This window comes from Plasmodium chabaudi (assembly GCF_900002335.3).
Source record: "Plasmodium chabaudi chabaudi strain AS genome assembly, chromosome: 8".
In the NCBI taxonomy this organism is placed as follows: domain Eukaryota; phylum Apicomplexa; class Aconoidasida; order Haemosporida; family Plasmodiidae; genus Plasmodium; species Plasmodium chabaudi.
In genome coordinates, this window is record NC_030108.2 from 1,048,308 (window position 1) to 1,063,761 (window position 15,454).

At 24.0% G+C, this 15,454-nt stretch overlaps 2 protein-coding genes across 2 annotated transcripts; one reads left to right on the forward strand and one right to left on the reverse strand.

The window, feature by feature from the left end:
* Positions 1–529: 529 nt before the first annotated feature.
* Positions 530–4,689, forward strand: PCHAS_0827100 (protein kinase, putative; the record flags this gene model as incomplete). The annotated part of the gene is made up of 4 exons (XM_016797926.1): positions 530–634; positions 819–922; positions 1,051–1,118; positions 1,325–4,689. The coding sequence occupies 4 exons, from the start codon at positions 530–532 to the stop codon at positions 4,687–4,689; spliced, it is 3,642 nt and encodes a 1,213-aa protein (XP_016653829.1).
* Positions 4,690–5,757: 1,068 nt separating this feature from the next.
* Positions 5,758–14,286, reverse strand: PCHAS_0827200 (protein kinase, putative; the record flags this gene model as incomplete). Its single annotated transcript, XM_739648.2, has 1 exon — positions 5,758–14,286. The coding sequence occupies one exon, from the start codon at positions 14,284–14,286 to the stop codon at positions 5,758–5,760; it is 8,529 nt and encodes a 2,842-aa protein (XP_744741.2).
* Positions 14,287–15,454: the final 1,168 nt, after the last annotated feature.

Here is a 15,454-nt window from a genome sequence, read left to right on the forward strand (position 1 = left end):
AATCCGTTATTTTGAATGCTCAATATGAATACCCTAAAAATGTAGTTACAAATTAACTGTAGTTGTGCTGGCATAAATATATTATACAATTTTAAAAAATGTTTATGTATTGAATATTGGTTAATTTGGCTTTAAATTATTAAGTGAAAAAAAAATAATAAACATGTGCTAAATTATGAACACATGAACGTTCAGAAAAAAATGTGCATTAAATGAAGTATATACAAAATTATTATTTCATAAATATGTATAATTTTATTTTTTTAACTTTCTAATTGTTAAAAAGTAAATTAAATAAATATCTATATTTTTTTTAAATGATAAACTTAAAAATATAACCTTTTTCACGTATGTGCTGTTGCTACATACGTATACAGACATGAAGCAAATTTGTTTGCCTTTATTATATATCTCAATTATACAGATATAAAAAGCATGCTACCACTATTTATGCCACTATTTATATTCTTTTATTAGATTTTATTATAACTATATAGATAAAGCGTAGTTTATATTTCTCTATAGCGCCATGAGCAAAATTAGTAAACACGATTTACTTTTGAAATATAAAGATAGGGATGATTTTATTTTTAATCAAGTCTTAAATATTGTGGAATACCCATTTAATGAAATAGTAACAAAAAAAAATAAAGAAAAAACGAACTTTTATGAAATATAAGTATAAATGTCTTTCCACCGTTTAGTAAATCATGGCTCTACAATTTAGCTCTTTCACATTTTTGCTTAAAAAATGATACATTGTTTATTCATATTTATTCATATTTATTTTTTTTTTTGCATTCTGTCATATCACATAGTTTGAATATGCGGATGGAAATATTTATATTGGAGAAACTGAAAATAAAAAAAGACATGGTTACGGCTTTTATATATATGAAGATATTAAGGCAATATATCAAGGGTAAGGAATATTGCATTTCGCCATTTTAAATAAAAATTTAAATAAAAATTCAAGCTTAATAAGCAGTTACATGCCTATTTATATACCCTTTAGTTATTTACTTTTCTTTTATTTTGACTACCCTATAGGCAATGGAAGGAAAATTCAAAAAATGGGTATGGAATTTTATATAACAAAAATGACGTGATTTATTCAGGTAAATTATTAAACAGCCAAAATGTTGAAACAATGTAGTTTATATAAAATTTGCTAAGACTGTAAATGTATAGTGTTGATAATGGGAAATGGACTTCTAAATTTTCACTCGTTGTTTATGTGTATTTTTTTATTTTATAAAAGTTTGAAAAAAATCGAATAATAGAAATCGGATATTATATGCCCCAAATTTTATGACTTGTTCAGGTGAATGGTTGAATAATATTTCACACGGTTTTGGATGCAGTTATAAAAAAAAGAAAATATATTTTGGTTGTTATAAGTATGGTTTAATGAATGGTGTGGGAATAGTCAAGAAAAATAAATGTTTAAATTTATGCTTATTTAAGTCAAATGCAAAAAAAGTAGGAATTAAAATTTGCAAAAATATGGAAATAAATATATGTTTGTATAAAGATAATGAAATATATTTTAAAAATAAATTATCCAAGTATTTCCCTTATTATAAAGACAATAATATATCTCAAAACATTCAAACTGAAGTTTTTTATAAAATATTAAACATAGACAAATCAGCAATTGATAACGAAATAGAATATAATGAAAATTGTAAAAAAAATAAAAGTGGATCATTAATATGTGAGGAAGATATAAATAACATAACTAGGAATACAAATCCAAATTTTAATTTAGAATCTTATTTAGGAATAGAATCAAAAAAATTCAAATATCGAAAAAAAGATTATTATGATGTAAATAAATCAAATAGCTTTTGCACACCTTATGATAATTATTGTTATTCTCTACCAAATCAAAAAAACTTTAATAAAAAAATTAATAATTATTCTAATCCGGCTTACGACAACCCTTTGGCAAACAATAATATGGATCCTCCTAAATTTCCAAAACATATGTATAGGTATTCTGTGCCTACAAATAGTTATATAAATCAAAGCGACAATGATATGCTGCCATTCGAGTTTGGCAAATTTGATAAACTTGACAAATTTGATGATAAGATTGACAAGTCGAATGTGTCTAGCCAAGTAAGAATGACATATGAAAAAAATAAGAGAGTAAAAAAAAAAAAAAAAAAATTTCATTTAAAGCGTGTAAAAGACAAAATATTGAATAACGAGAATTATTTATTTCATGAATTAGATTCAAATAGTTCAAATTATTTTTCTGAAAATATGACAAGAAATCTTAGTAACTGTTCAGGTAGCGAAAAGTTAAAAAAAAAAAAAAAAATAATAGCCAAACTGATAATAAAAAAAAAAGAGAATATGGCTTGTCTTTTGGTTAGCCCAAATTTGAATAATGGTAAAATGAGGATACCACAAAAAAAAAATCGTAATAAAATAAAATACACATTATTTGTTAATAAACATATTGTGAAGCATTTTTGTCGAGAAAATAAACAAACATTGAATGATAAAGTAAATGAATTAAATTATTACAACGGTTTTAAAACAGCTAGTGTGCAAAGTAGCGATAAGTTAGAGGGGGAATATTTTATGTCTCATGGTAATGGAACAAATGAATGTATAGCTAAACAAATTATGCCAAAATTGGAAAGATCAAAAATAAAAAAAGAAAAAGAATTATCAAAGTATATATATTTATTAAATTATTTAAAAGAAATAAACAAAAAAAACAAAATTGAATGTATTTATCAATGGAACATAGAACATATTTCCATTTTATTATATCTATTCGAATTGGATGAATATATTCCATCATTTATTTCCAACAATGTCAAAGGATTTCATTTTTTTATTATGAATAGAAAAATATTAAATGAATTAGGAGTATATAAAAATGAACATATATATTTTTTTATGAATTTTATTAACACATTTAATAATATACATAATATATATTTACAAATTTTTCTAAAATGGGAACAGCTAAATAAAGGCTTATTGTCCTTGAAATATAATTTAATAAGAAATAAAGATTTAACAATTTTAAAAAAATTAAAAAAATCGAAGAACTTATATTTGGGTTATTATGGAAATTGTTTTGTATGCTTACGTACTATCAAAAGTGTAAATTTTATGTCTAATTTGAAAATAAGAGAGGAAGAAAAAAAAAATATAGAGGAAATAAATGATAATGACATTGCTCAATCTTATACTAAGGGTCATGACAAAGTTGTATGCATTCAAGAAAGAGCTGAAATGAAAAAAAAGGAAGGCATACACAAAGGTCAAAATAATAATAGCCTAGATCATCGAAATAGTCGAAATTCTTTTATAGGAACAAATTTATTTAGTAGTGCACACAATTTGTTATTTGACGATGGCCCAAAAGAAAATATTTTCCGAACGTTTGAAAATATAAAGAACAATTTATTAAATTATAAAAACGCACCTGCTAATATTACCATATCTGAAAATAGCACAAAATTTGAATCACTCTATGATGGCGAAAAGGGAGTTGAAGAAGTAAACGGCGAAAAAAACGGTGATCTTTCAGAGAATGGTCACGATAATAACAACACTTGTGAATGCTTAAAAATGATTTACGATTATAAAAATGTGCATAGGTATATGAAAACAATAAGTAGAAGAATATGTTTTATAAAAGAACATTTTATTATGTCTAATGTGAGACATCCAAATATTGTGGAATATGTTGGTAATATAATTACTTGGAAAAAAAATAAAAAAAATAAAAAAATACGAGAACACTTTGGTCTGGTTTTTGAATATATGAAGGGAAAACGTTTATATGATATTTTATATAATAAAAAGAAAAAAAAAAATAATAAAGAAAATGAAAAAAAATATGCACACAAAAATGATAGTAAAGATAATCTATATAATGGATATAAAAAATGGAAATTAAATAATAAGTTTATTTTAAAAGTATTATACGAAATCTGTCTTACTCTACATTATTTACATGAAAAAAATATATATCATGGAAATATAAACAGTAAAAATTTGTTTATAACAAAAAATGGAAATGTAAAAATATGCAATTTTAAAAATGCACACATTCAAAATTATTATGACTATAAAACTGATATTCAAAATTTACCTGAATGTTCAGAAAAAAATAATACCATTTATTATAGTTTGAAAGCAAATAATTTTATACCACTTCCATATATTACATATATTAATTATACAAAACAAAACCCAAAATATATTGATGAAATAACATCAGCACCTTTTTTTTTATATACAAACACATTTAATTTAAAACTTATGAATAATCATAAAAATATATATACAGCACCAGAAGTTTTAAGAGGTGAAGAATATACAAATAAAAGTGATATATACTCGTTTGGTATACTAATGTATGAACTTATATTTGAAACATTACCATTTAAGAATAAACATAATAATAATTTTAATTTATTTCTTTCTATTTTAATATCTACATGTTATTTTCAAAATTATATTTATTTTGATATAAGTAAATTTAAAAAAAATAATATAATGTCTCATATTTTTATAAATATTACGATTCTTATAAAATTATGTCTAAATCCAGACCCATCAAATAGGCCTACCTCAAAATATTTATATGACTATTTTAAGAATATCCTCGATATTTTAAAAATTATGAAAAAAGATAATCAGGAAATTCTCTAAATATAAACGAACTACGTCCTAATTTTGGCATTAGGTACGTTTCCGTTTTGTTAGAAAATTTGTAGGCCGTTGGGGATGTTTCCTTACCATTATTTTTTGTTTATGTTGTAACTTTTATTGTTTATTTTGTTATTTATTTTGTTATTTATTTTTTTTTTGTTTTATTATTCTTTAAACACCTAACTAGCCATTTTTAAAATTAGTTAAATACCAGCTTTGCATACATGCGCAACCGATTTTTGCTACTTACATTTTCTTAATCGGAAAAATGATTTATGTTAGAATAAATATTATATATGTAGAAAGAGACCAAAGAAATGTATTTTCAGATAGGTATGTTAAGAACGTATATAGTGTTTATTATTTTATGTAATCCGTATTATATCGACAAAATTTATTTGAAAACAAAAATTCGGGGATTTTTATTATTTTCCTTTCTTTTGTTCATGATATTAAACCGCTATTTATCATCAATGATAGAGGCATATGAGCGGACAAGTTAATGTACAAATAAACATACATATAATATATATATAAGTTGCTACTTTTATGTAGATATAAAAATAAAAACACACGCAAGCATATTCATAAAGCTGAAAATGCAATTTCTGTATAATTATTCATGAGTAAATATGTGAATTTCTTTAAAAAGAACAAACAGTACTATTAATGCAAGTGCTTGGGTGGCCAAAAAAAAAAAATACATGCACCCATAAATATACATATGAAAAGGCATATAATAAATATAAATATAGTTACATACATACATACATACATAAATTGAAATTAAAATATACAAAACAATGGTTAATGACATAAATTAAAAAGAGCATGCATATTATATATAATGCATTAAACTTTTAATAAGCAAAGCAACGCGAACGGTAAAAATGCATACACAAATACATACATATATATATTGCGAAATTCCTAAAAAAGCTAAGGAAATAGCTCAAAAAAAAACTATAGCTAGCTAATTGGATATAGTGTATATACATAGCTATGTGTGCATTTTTTTTTTTTCTAGCCAAAAATTGTATGGAAGAAAATTTCCATATCGTCGAATAGCTACCTTCTCTTAAGGAGCAAATATTCATTTGGCTGGTTTAGCAAATCAACGATTTCCTTAGCTGTTGGTCTCAAATTGGGATCATAATTTAAACATAACTTTATAATATCAGCAAATGGTGAATTGTCAATTTTCGAATGGATACATGGAGGTAATTTTTTTGTAAAAACATCAACAAGTTTTTCATATATTTGATCTGATTCATCAAAAGAAATAATATAATGTTGAAAAGGGGATGGTAAATTCATCATTTCTTGAAAAACACAACCCATTGACCATATATCCCATTTATATGATAGTTGAGCATAATCTAAAAAGTTGTAATCACTACTTTGTTTTAATGGATGACATGTTAATAATTCTGGAGGTGCATATATCCAAGTAGCTCCAGAAACATTAGATACATTTCCATCTTCTGTTTCTTCTGAATCTCCAAAATCACATAAATGTATATTCCAATCACTATCTATAATTAAATTTTCTGGTTTTATATCTCTATGTATTATAACATTTTTTTTATTTTTAATTGGTGTATGTAAAAAATTAATAACAGCAGCTAGCTGTCTACACATTTTTAATGATATATCGACACTTAATACTCTTTCTTCTTTATTCATATTATTTTTTATTGTATGTAAATCGGAACCATTAATTAATTTGGTAACTAGCCAAATATCAAAATAGCTATGTATAATACCACCATATAATTTTATAATATTAGGATGTTCACACTTTGATAATATTTTCCATTCATTAATTGATCTTTTAGTTAATCCATAAGGATCTTGTTTAACCATTTTTTCAACTGGAACTTTTACTGCTACATGCATATTTTTATACCATCCTTTATATACAACACCAAATGAGCCTTCTTCTATGACTGAATATTTTAAAGAGGTATTTAATTTATTTGTATATACCTTAGTTTTTTTCATTTCTTTTTTTACACATCCTCCAGGTCCATTATTAGAGATGTCATTAACAGATGTATTATTAAACAGTTTGGAATCATTCATTCCATGATCATTTATAAAAATATAATCATTATTATTTTCACCATTATTAAAATAATAATTTGGATTAGTTTCAATTCCATTATGCTCATATGGAAATATTTCTTTCTCTTCATATGCTTCAAAGTATAAATCTTTTGAATTAATATTATGTAATGTTAATGATTGTAAATATTTTATATCTTTTTCAAGACTAATAAACTGGCTTTTAGATATACGGAAAACATTTTCATCATAGTCATCTTTTTTATTATTATTTCCAATTGTATTTAGAACTGTTCCACCTCCTAAGTTTGAATTATTTTCATTATTGAGTGCTCCATATTTATTACCAATCATCGAATGTTGTTGTTGTTGTTGTTGTTGAAGTTCATTCATATAATAGTATCGATTGTCATTATAATAATTTACTGACTTATCTGGGATATTTCCTAAATTCTTTATAACCCCTTTATTTATTATAAGATTATTATTCGCCATATTTGCATTCATATTGATATTTCGAAGGATGTGAGAATTATGATCATTAGGTTGTTTTTGAATGGATTCAATTTTTATATTATTATCGCTAGATATGTAATTTCTATTTTTTAGATACTTTTCAGAAATATCTTTTTCTTGTTGATGATATAAAACATAATTATCTAAATCCATATTTTTATAATTAACATTTTTATAATAACTTAAATCTTTTTCACTTATACAATTATTATTATTAAAAGTTTCCATTTCTTTTTTTACTAGATTAGGAGAAGTATTAGGTACAGAAGTTGCAGGTGGAGATATAACATTTGCGTCAACTGGATTTACATCATCATTTCTATCAATAGTTTTTATTAATTCTTCATTATATCTAGCTAAATTATTATTTTGTATTATTTTAGAATAAAAATATTCTGCATTTTGGATAGTACTTCGCATATTATTATTGTTATTATTTAAATTGGTATATAAATTATTGTTATTATTTGAAATATAATTTTTTTTATTAGATAAAAAGATATCATAGATTTTATTTTTATTTATATCATGCATTATTGTTCCTTCATTTTTATTATTACAAATATTTTCGATTTTTTTATCATCTGTTTGATCTATTCTTTTATTATGGTTATTTGGACCGATTAATCCTTTTGCATTATTAATTAGTTTATTTTCATTTTTTATTCCCACAATTGCCTGACTGTTCATGTCATTATTATTATTTTGGGATGGCTTATAAGAAATTGTATTTTTAGTGGTTGTTTCGGCTCCTCTGTTTTGAAAATAAGAATTTGAATAAATGGATGACACATTATTATTTTCTATAGATCCTATAACACCACTAACACATGTAACCTGAACGGAATTTTTATTTCCAGTCCCAAGTAAATTTATTTTTTTTTCTTTTGCCATTCTAGTATCTCCACATACTATTGTTCTTTTGTCTTGGAAATTTCCTTGATGACAAATATGAGGATCATTACATGAAGCTTTTGATGATATATTAAGTGACGAAAATAAATCATCGTCTTTAATTCTTGATTTATTTAGATCTTCACCAGTTTGATAACTGTTAGTGGGCTTGTTAACTATATTTCTATTATTATTTATATCATTAATAGGTGTATTTGTTATTTTTCCATTTGTACATTGCCTAGGTATATTTTTATTATTCATAGATGGTATTCCACCCGAATTTACATAATTATTAAAAATCGGATCATACTTTTCTTTATTCATTTCATCTATATTTAAATTATTTTGTTTATATATAAGCATATCTTGAAAATTAAGATTAACTATTTTTTTATTATTTCCTTCTTGTGTATTTATATTATTATAATATTTATTTTCATTTTCCATTTGAGAAATTTGTCGTTGTTGCGAGGGGATGCTAACAGCATTCTCGTTAAAGTTATTACCACTTGGTTTTCCATTTCTTCGTATTTTATTTTTTGCATTCAAAAGTGAAGAAGGATATATATTATATACTGACTCGATGTAATTTAAACTATGATTAGCATTTGGAGAAGAACCTATAGATTTGTTTATATCTACTACATGTTTATTATTATATTCTTTATTAGCATTCATAGATGCATTTTCTTTTGTATTCATTACTGCATTCCCTTGTTCAATGTAGGTGCTATATATTCCGTTCATATCTTGCAGTTTATTATTCTCTGGCATTTCATTTATCTTTTTGTTTGCTACATTGTTATTAGTAGGAATATGACTTTTTAAATGGGAATAATAATTATATGGTTCCTTTAATTTTGAAATATTATTTCCAGACAATACGTTGGAATTTTTTAAGCCTGTAAGAGTAGAACTTGATGTGCAAGCTTCATTATCGCCACCATTATTTGTATTATTAGAATATGAATTATTAATAGTATTTCTAATTCCAATTTTATTTTCATCACCAATTAAGAAATTATTAAAATTTTTACTTAATAGTATATTCTTCAATTTATCATTAATGAGAATATTATTAACTTTATAATTTGCCACTGTATTTCGATTAATAGTACCACTACTATTTATACCTACTCCTTTAAGATTTGCTTCTGTATATATTTTATTTTTATTATTAATATGTGTTTCAGAATTGTTAGGCTCTTCATTAGGGCAATTTATTTTGAGATTTAGTTTTTCATTACTTTCTAATAAATTATTAGCTCCGTTATTTCGTTTATATGTCAGTAAATTATTTACCTTAGAATTGTTGTTATCAATATTATTTCCTTCTATTAGGTTAAAATTGAAATTATGCACCGCTTTATTTGCTCCGGCATTTTTACTTGATATTATATTTTTATTTTCTTTTATAGTATTAGAAATGTTTGTATTCATTTGTGAAACAGAAACAGGAAGATCTGACTTTCCTGCCATTTCCATGTTATATTCATGTGTCCCAAGAGGCATATTTTTAAACATGATATTTCCATTCCCTTGAAATAAATAATTTGTATTTATAACTAAATTAGATACGCTATTATTACATGGTGTATTTTTTAAATTAACATTATTATTAACATATCTTCTGTTCGTATAATCTATATTCATATTGTCATCCATACTTTTAACTTTCATATCCATATATTTATTTATAAATGGATCTTGTTTATTATTCGTTGAATATTTAACTGGGTCATGTAGTATGCTCATATAATTTATTTGATTATTATTTTTATTATTATTATTATCTATAAGCATCGAATTTTTATATGGATACTTATTCATTTCCATTCCTTTAACATTTCCAATTCCACCGACCTTCTTCCAACTCGAATAATTTGCCTCATCAACACTGCTGACCCCTATTCTATTAGGGTTTATGCAATGATTGCTATTTTCGTTTGTATTATTATTGGATGTATTGTTACCCGTTATAAACATGTTGGGCGAATACTGAAGAGCATCTTGAGCACAGTCAGCATTATTCATATGAGGCATGTTTGAAAAATCTGGAGTAGTAGAATTACCATCAATTGGTAGATTAACTTGTTTAACATTATTATTTATTCTATGTCTATTGTCTGACGAAATAAATTCTGAATTTCTATTATGGATATCATTGTATTTATGAGTATTTGAAGAAGCAAACTCATTAAAAGGTGTTTCTTTTTTTATAGTATTCCTAGATGTGTCATTATTTTCAATATGCATTATATTGGATCTATTATTTTGTGTTACATTTATATTTTCATCTTTTTTATCTAAAAGAAAATATGCTTTAACATTACTTTTAATATTTTTTTTTATTAAATTATTATTTTCTCTAGTATTACAAAATATAGGATTTCTATCTTTGTTCGATTTTGTATATGTAGGATCTCCTTCCGATTTAAAATTGGGTTCATAATACATGCTTGTAATGTAATGATTTTTATTACAGTTAGAATTTTTATCTATAGTATTACTATTATTAAAGATATGTATTGAATTACCAATGTCACTATTACATGTAGTGGAACATCCACCACCTTGATCCTCAGATATATTACTTAACATATTATTATGTGTAGTAAATGATCCCATCATATGCCCATTTAATTGATCATCTATCATATTATTATAATCATTTCTTGAAGACATTGTGGCTGTTCCACCTTCTAATTTGCTACAGATACTTCTACTACTATCACCACTTTTCATACTAGCTCCATCAATACTATTACTTGCACCGCTTTGATTACATTTATTACTGCTTCCTCGGATACTACAATTATTTTCTCCTCCATGAGCATTAAACATGTATTTTTTTTTTGTTTTTTTTTTCACAACTTGTTCATTTGAATTTGAATTTTTATCAATATTGCTATTATTGTCTATAGCAAATTCATTTATTATTCGATCGCTTTGAGTATATATAGGCATTTCTTCTGGAGTAGAAATTAAATTATTAGAAATTTTATTATATTCATTTGTTATATCACTAATTTTATCTTTTTGCAATTCTCCAATTTGGGTTCCGAAATAATTTGTACTTGCTACATTACTGAAAAAATTGGGACTTGAAATTGAATTAACTAAATTGTAATGATCTGAATGTGGTAAATCGTCATGATATTTTTTATGAAAACTCTTATGATGGGAATTTTTATGTTGCACATTTTTATCGACACTTTTTAAAACACTTTTATCGCAATGTTTAATATTTTTTAATGCACTCTTATTATTATTATTATTATCATAATTTTGCTGTGAATAATATCGATCACCAAATGAGCAGTTCCCACTATTACTTCGATTACCTTGACCATCCTTAACACAATCGTTAAGTGCTCCTAATGTTGAATTTATATTCGTGTCGTTATTATTATTTTGACGCTTAGACATTACCGTTAAAAAATTATATTTAGAACCCACAGATGAAATATTATTATATGAATCAGTTGTTTCCATAGTTGAACTATTATTATTATTATAAGTTTTTATTTGACTACATTGTTTATTGCTGTTCAGGCAAAATAAATTATCATTATTATGAACTCCAATAATATTTTCTTTAGAAGTTGGTGTATTATTATATCGACCTGTAGTGTTCATAATTGGATATATTTTATTTCCAAATGGTTGAGAATCTTTTATTCGAGTTTCTCCACCATGAGGATTAATAAAAAAATCATCGGAACTTACAAAATTATTTTCATCTCTTATTCCATCTTCAATATCAAGAGGATCTTTTTTACCTGAATGAGTCATTAAATAATCACCATTAAACATTGCATTGTTAATATTTTCATTCATAAAATAATCTGTGCTAGTGTTATAACAGTTTTCTCCACTTGTATAATTATCAGGACTATTAAAAATAGGGCCATGATTTATATTATCAATAATATTACCTTTATTTATATTAAATTCATCTTTATATATAATTTTTTTGTTTGAATTATTTTTTTGACCGATATTGTTAATATGCATATTGCTTCCATTTTCGTTTCTCGTATTATTGTTGTTTTCATTACCCATATTGGCATCACCGCATGTTGTATAATTGGTTATACTATTAGGGTGGACCATATTGAGTTGACTTTTATTTCCTAATGGTTGCTCCCTTTTTATTCCCTCTTCAATCATATTTAAATTATTACTATACATATTATCTTTATAATTAATATTTGACATTATGTTATTACATGTATTATTATTACTTCGATTGTTATCATTCATTCTTTTAAATTGATTGTTATTATAACTACCCGATTTGGGAGATGAAAAAATATATGTATTATTTAATGCTTCCATATTTGAAGTGGAATTATTATTAGTGGATATATTTGTTTCAACACCTTCTGAATATGAATACATTTGTGTATATCTTTCTAACGATTTCATAGAAGAATTTTCTGATTGATTATTATTTAATTTATGTTGCTCGTAAACCATTTTAGAGTCATCTAAATTTTTATTTTTTGAATTATCATTTTCAATACTACTATTACGACTATTATTACGGCTACTTTTTTTACTATCATTCAATGGGTAATTATTTATTTCGTTAATACTATGTTTTTTTGGATTCTCTATTCTTTCTTTATCAATTTCTTCATGGCGAGTAGAAATATTTTCATCTTTTTCTGAACAGTCAGATTTTTTGAATGCATTTTCTGAATTAGTCATATTTTTAGCTCTAGCAAAATTTTCCATTCTTTTATTTATAACATTGAGAAAACTTTTATAATTTTCTTTATCTTCTATTCTTTGGAGTTTATCTTTTTGTGTTAAAGAGGGGCCCTTAGTACCTGGGTTGGTAGAATAAGAACTGTTATTATTATTTTGTATTTTTTTATCTGTATTATTGGTATGGTTATTATCACTGGTATGTTCGTTATTTACAAACTTTGTTGGGTTGTCATTTATGTTATTTTTTTTAAGTGTTGAAACATTATTTTCACTATCTTGTGAATTAATGTTTTGATTTTGTTTTGTTACGTTTTTTCCATCTACATTAGTAGATTGAGGAAAACGAAAATTTTTATATATTTTATTTTCATCTTGAAATAATATTTTATCACCATTAATTTTATCACTAGTAATCGAATTTATATTCCCCTGAAAATCAGGATTTATCATTACATTTTTTTTTGTATCGCTTGAACAATTTATAAAATTGCAAGCATTATCATTACTTTTTATATTTTCCATTTTATTTATATTCATTTCATTGGTAAAATATATATCACTATTAAGACAGTTTGTAGTCTGTTCATTATTATTTATATCATTTTCCGTTACTTCATAATTTTTCTCTATATCATCAAATGGGTATACTTTGGTATTACTAAAATTAGCGCTACTGTCACAAGTATTGAGAACAGTGTGCGCATTTAAAAAGGTATTTGCATTATTCGTATTATTATTATTGATTTTTTCTTTTGGGTATGAATTAACTTTATAAATATCCGATACTAATGTGGTTGACTCGTTAACTGTATTATTTTCCTCAGGATTAGTATTTCCAAAATTGCTAACACCGTTAATATTGGTGCGCGTTATTTTGGAAGTATTTTTATCGTTCATTATATTTTTAGACTCAGCAACTGTGTTGCTGTTATTATTACTTGAGTTGATGTTGCTAGTGTTATTATCGCCTGGTTTGTTTTTTATTTTTTTATTTAAATACACATTTAAGTAGCTAAACATATATTCATTATTACTATTATTATTTTTCGATAAATTATCGGCGTTATTTTGCAAACTAGTTTGATCGCCGTCTTTGCTTTCTTTTGGGTATATATTATTATTACTAATATTACTGTTATTATTGTTCATTTTATATACTGTATCATTTTTTTCGCCTTCTAATAAGCGAAGGTTAAATAAATCATTACTGTTTTTTGTTAAGCTTATATTAGTCATTACCTTTCTCGAATTTTTATCATTAAAATCAAAATCTTCGTTTGTATTGTTAATTATATTTTCAAACAAATTATCATTATATAAATTTAATTTATTTTCATAATAAAAGTATAATTTATTATTTTTTTCTTTTTCTGCACAATTTTCCCCTAATTCATCCATTGTTTTCAATGAAATGGATTAAGAAAAAAAAAAAGTGCTAGCTATTTAAAAAAAAAAAAAATAATAAAAAAAAGCTAATTAAAGGATAAATAAAATGCATACAAATATTATTTAAATGTAAATATATAAAAGAATATATTACAGAATAATTCTATATTAATATGTCTATATATATATGTTGTTGATAAGGAGTTTTAGTTAATTATTTTAATATGTTACATGTATATGCTACAATAATACTTTACATTAATCGCATATATAAATATGGTATATGCACACATAAAAAGCGTACATAAAAAAATATATGCAGACGTATATCAATCTGATTATTAAATGAATAAAGCTAAAAAAAAAATATAATTAGAAAATATTAATATCTATGTATAATATATATATATAATCGTACATACATACACACACCATCATACACTATACACATGGGTATTGTTTGTAAAAATTATAACATGTGTATATATAGGCACCTACGTATATTTAAACTTACACACATTCTGTATTTATATAAATATAAAAATTAAGTTCACAATAATAAAAAAATAATACAACGATATATTTTTTGCGTAACTCACTTAATTATTCAACCAGCGCATATATAATACGCATGCGAATAAAAACATTTATTAAAATATGCTTGTATTTGTATATATATAAAACAAAAAATTATTTTTAAAATTGAGCCTTTTCATTTTTATTACATAAACATATAAATACTAACTTAAAAAAAAAAACGATAATAATATATCAAATATATAAAAGATATAACTTAAGATAATAAACAAAAAATTAACTGTAAAATTCCCACATAGTATATATATATATATGTATACCACTGAACTATATAGTACATATGTATGTACGCGTATATGTACTTAATGTAGATATGCAGTTATTATACACGGCATTTACATACTGTACTTTTTGTAGTATGCGAAATAAACACACTAAAAATTTATCTTGTAATATTTTTTTTTTTTCTAATTCATTTCTTATCATTTTTACATAATCATTTTTTTCACGTTTCACTCACTCGCTTGTCATTTAATTAAGTTATATAGTTTTTTTTTTTTTTTTTGATAAGAGTTAATTAATGTAATACATTTTTATAGATCATAAATAGTCCCTTATCAAAACAGCATTTTTATATAACACA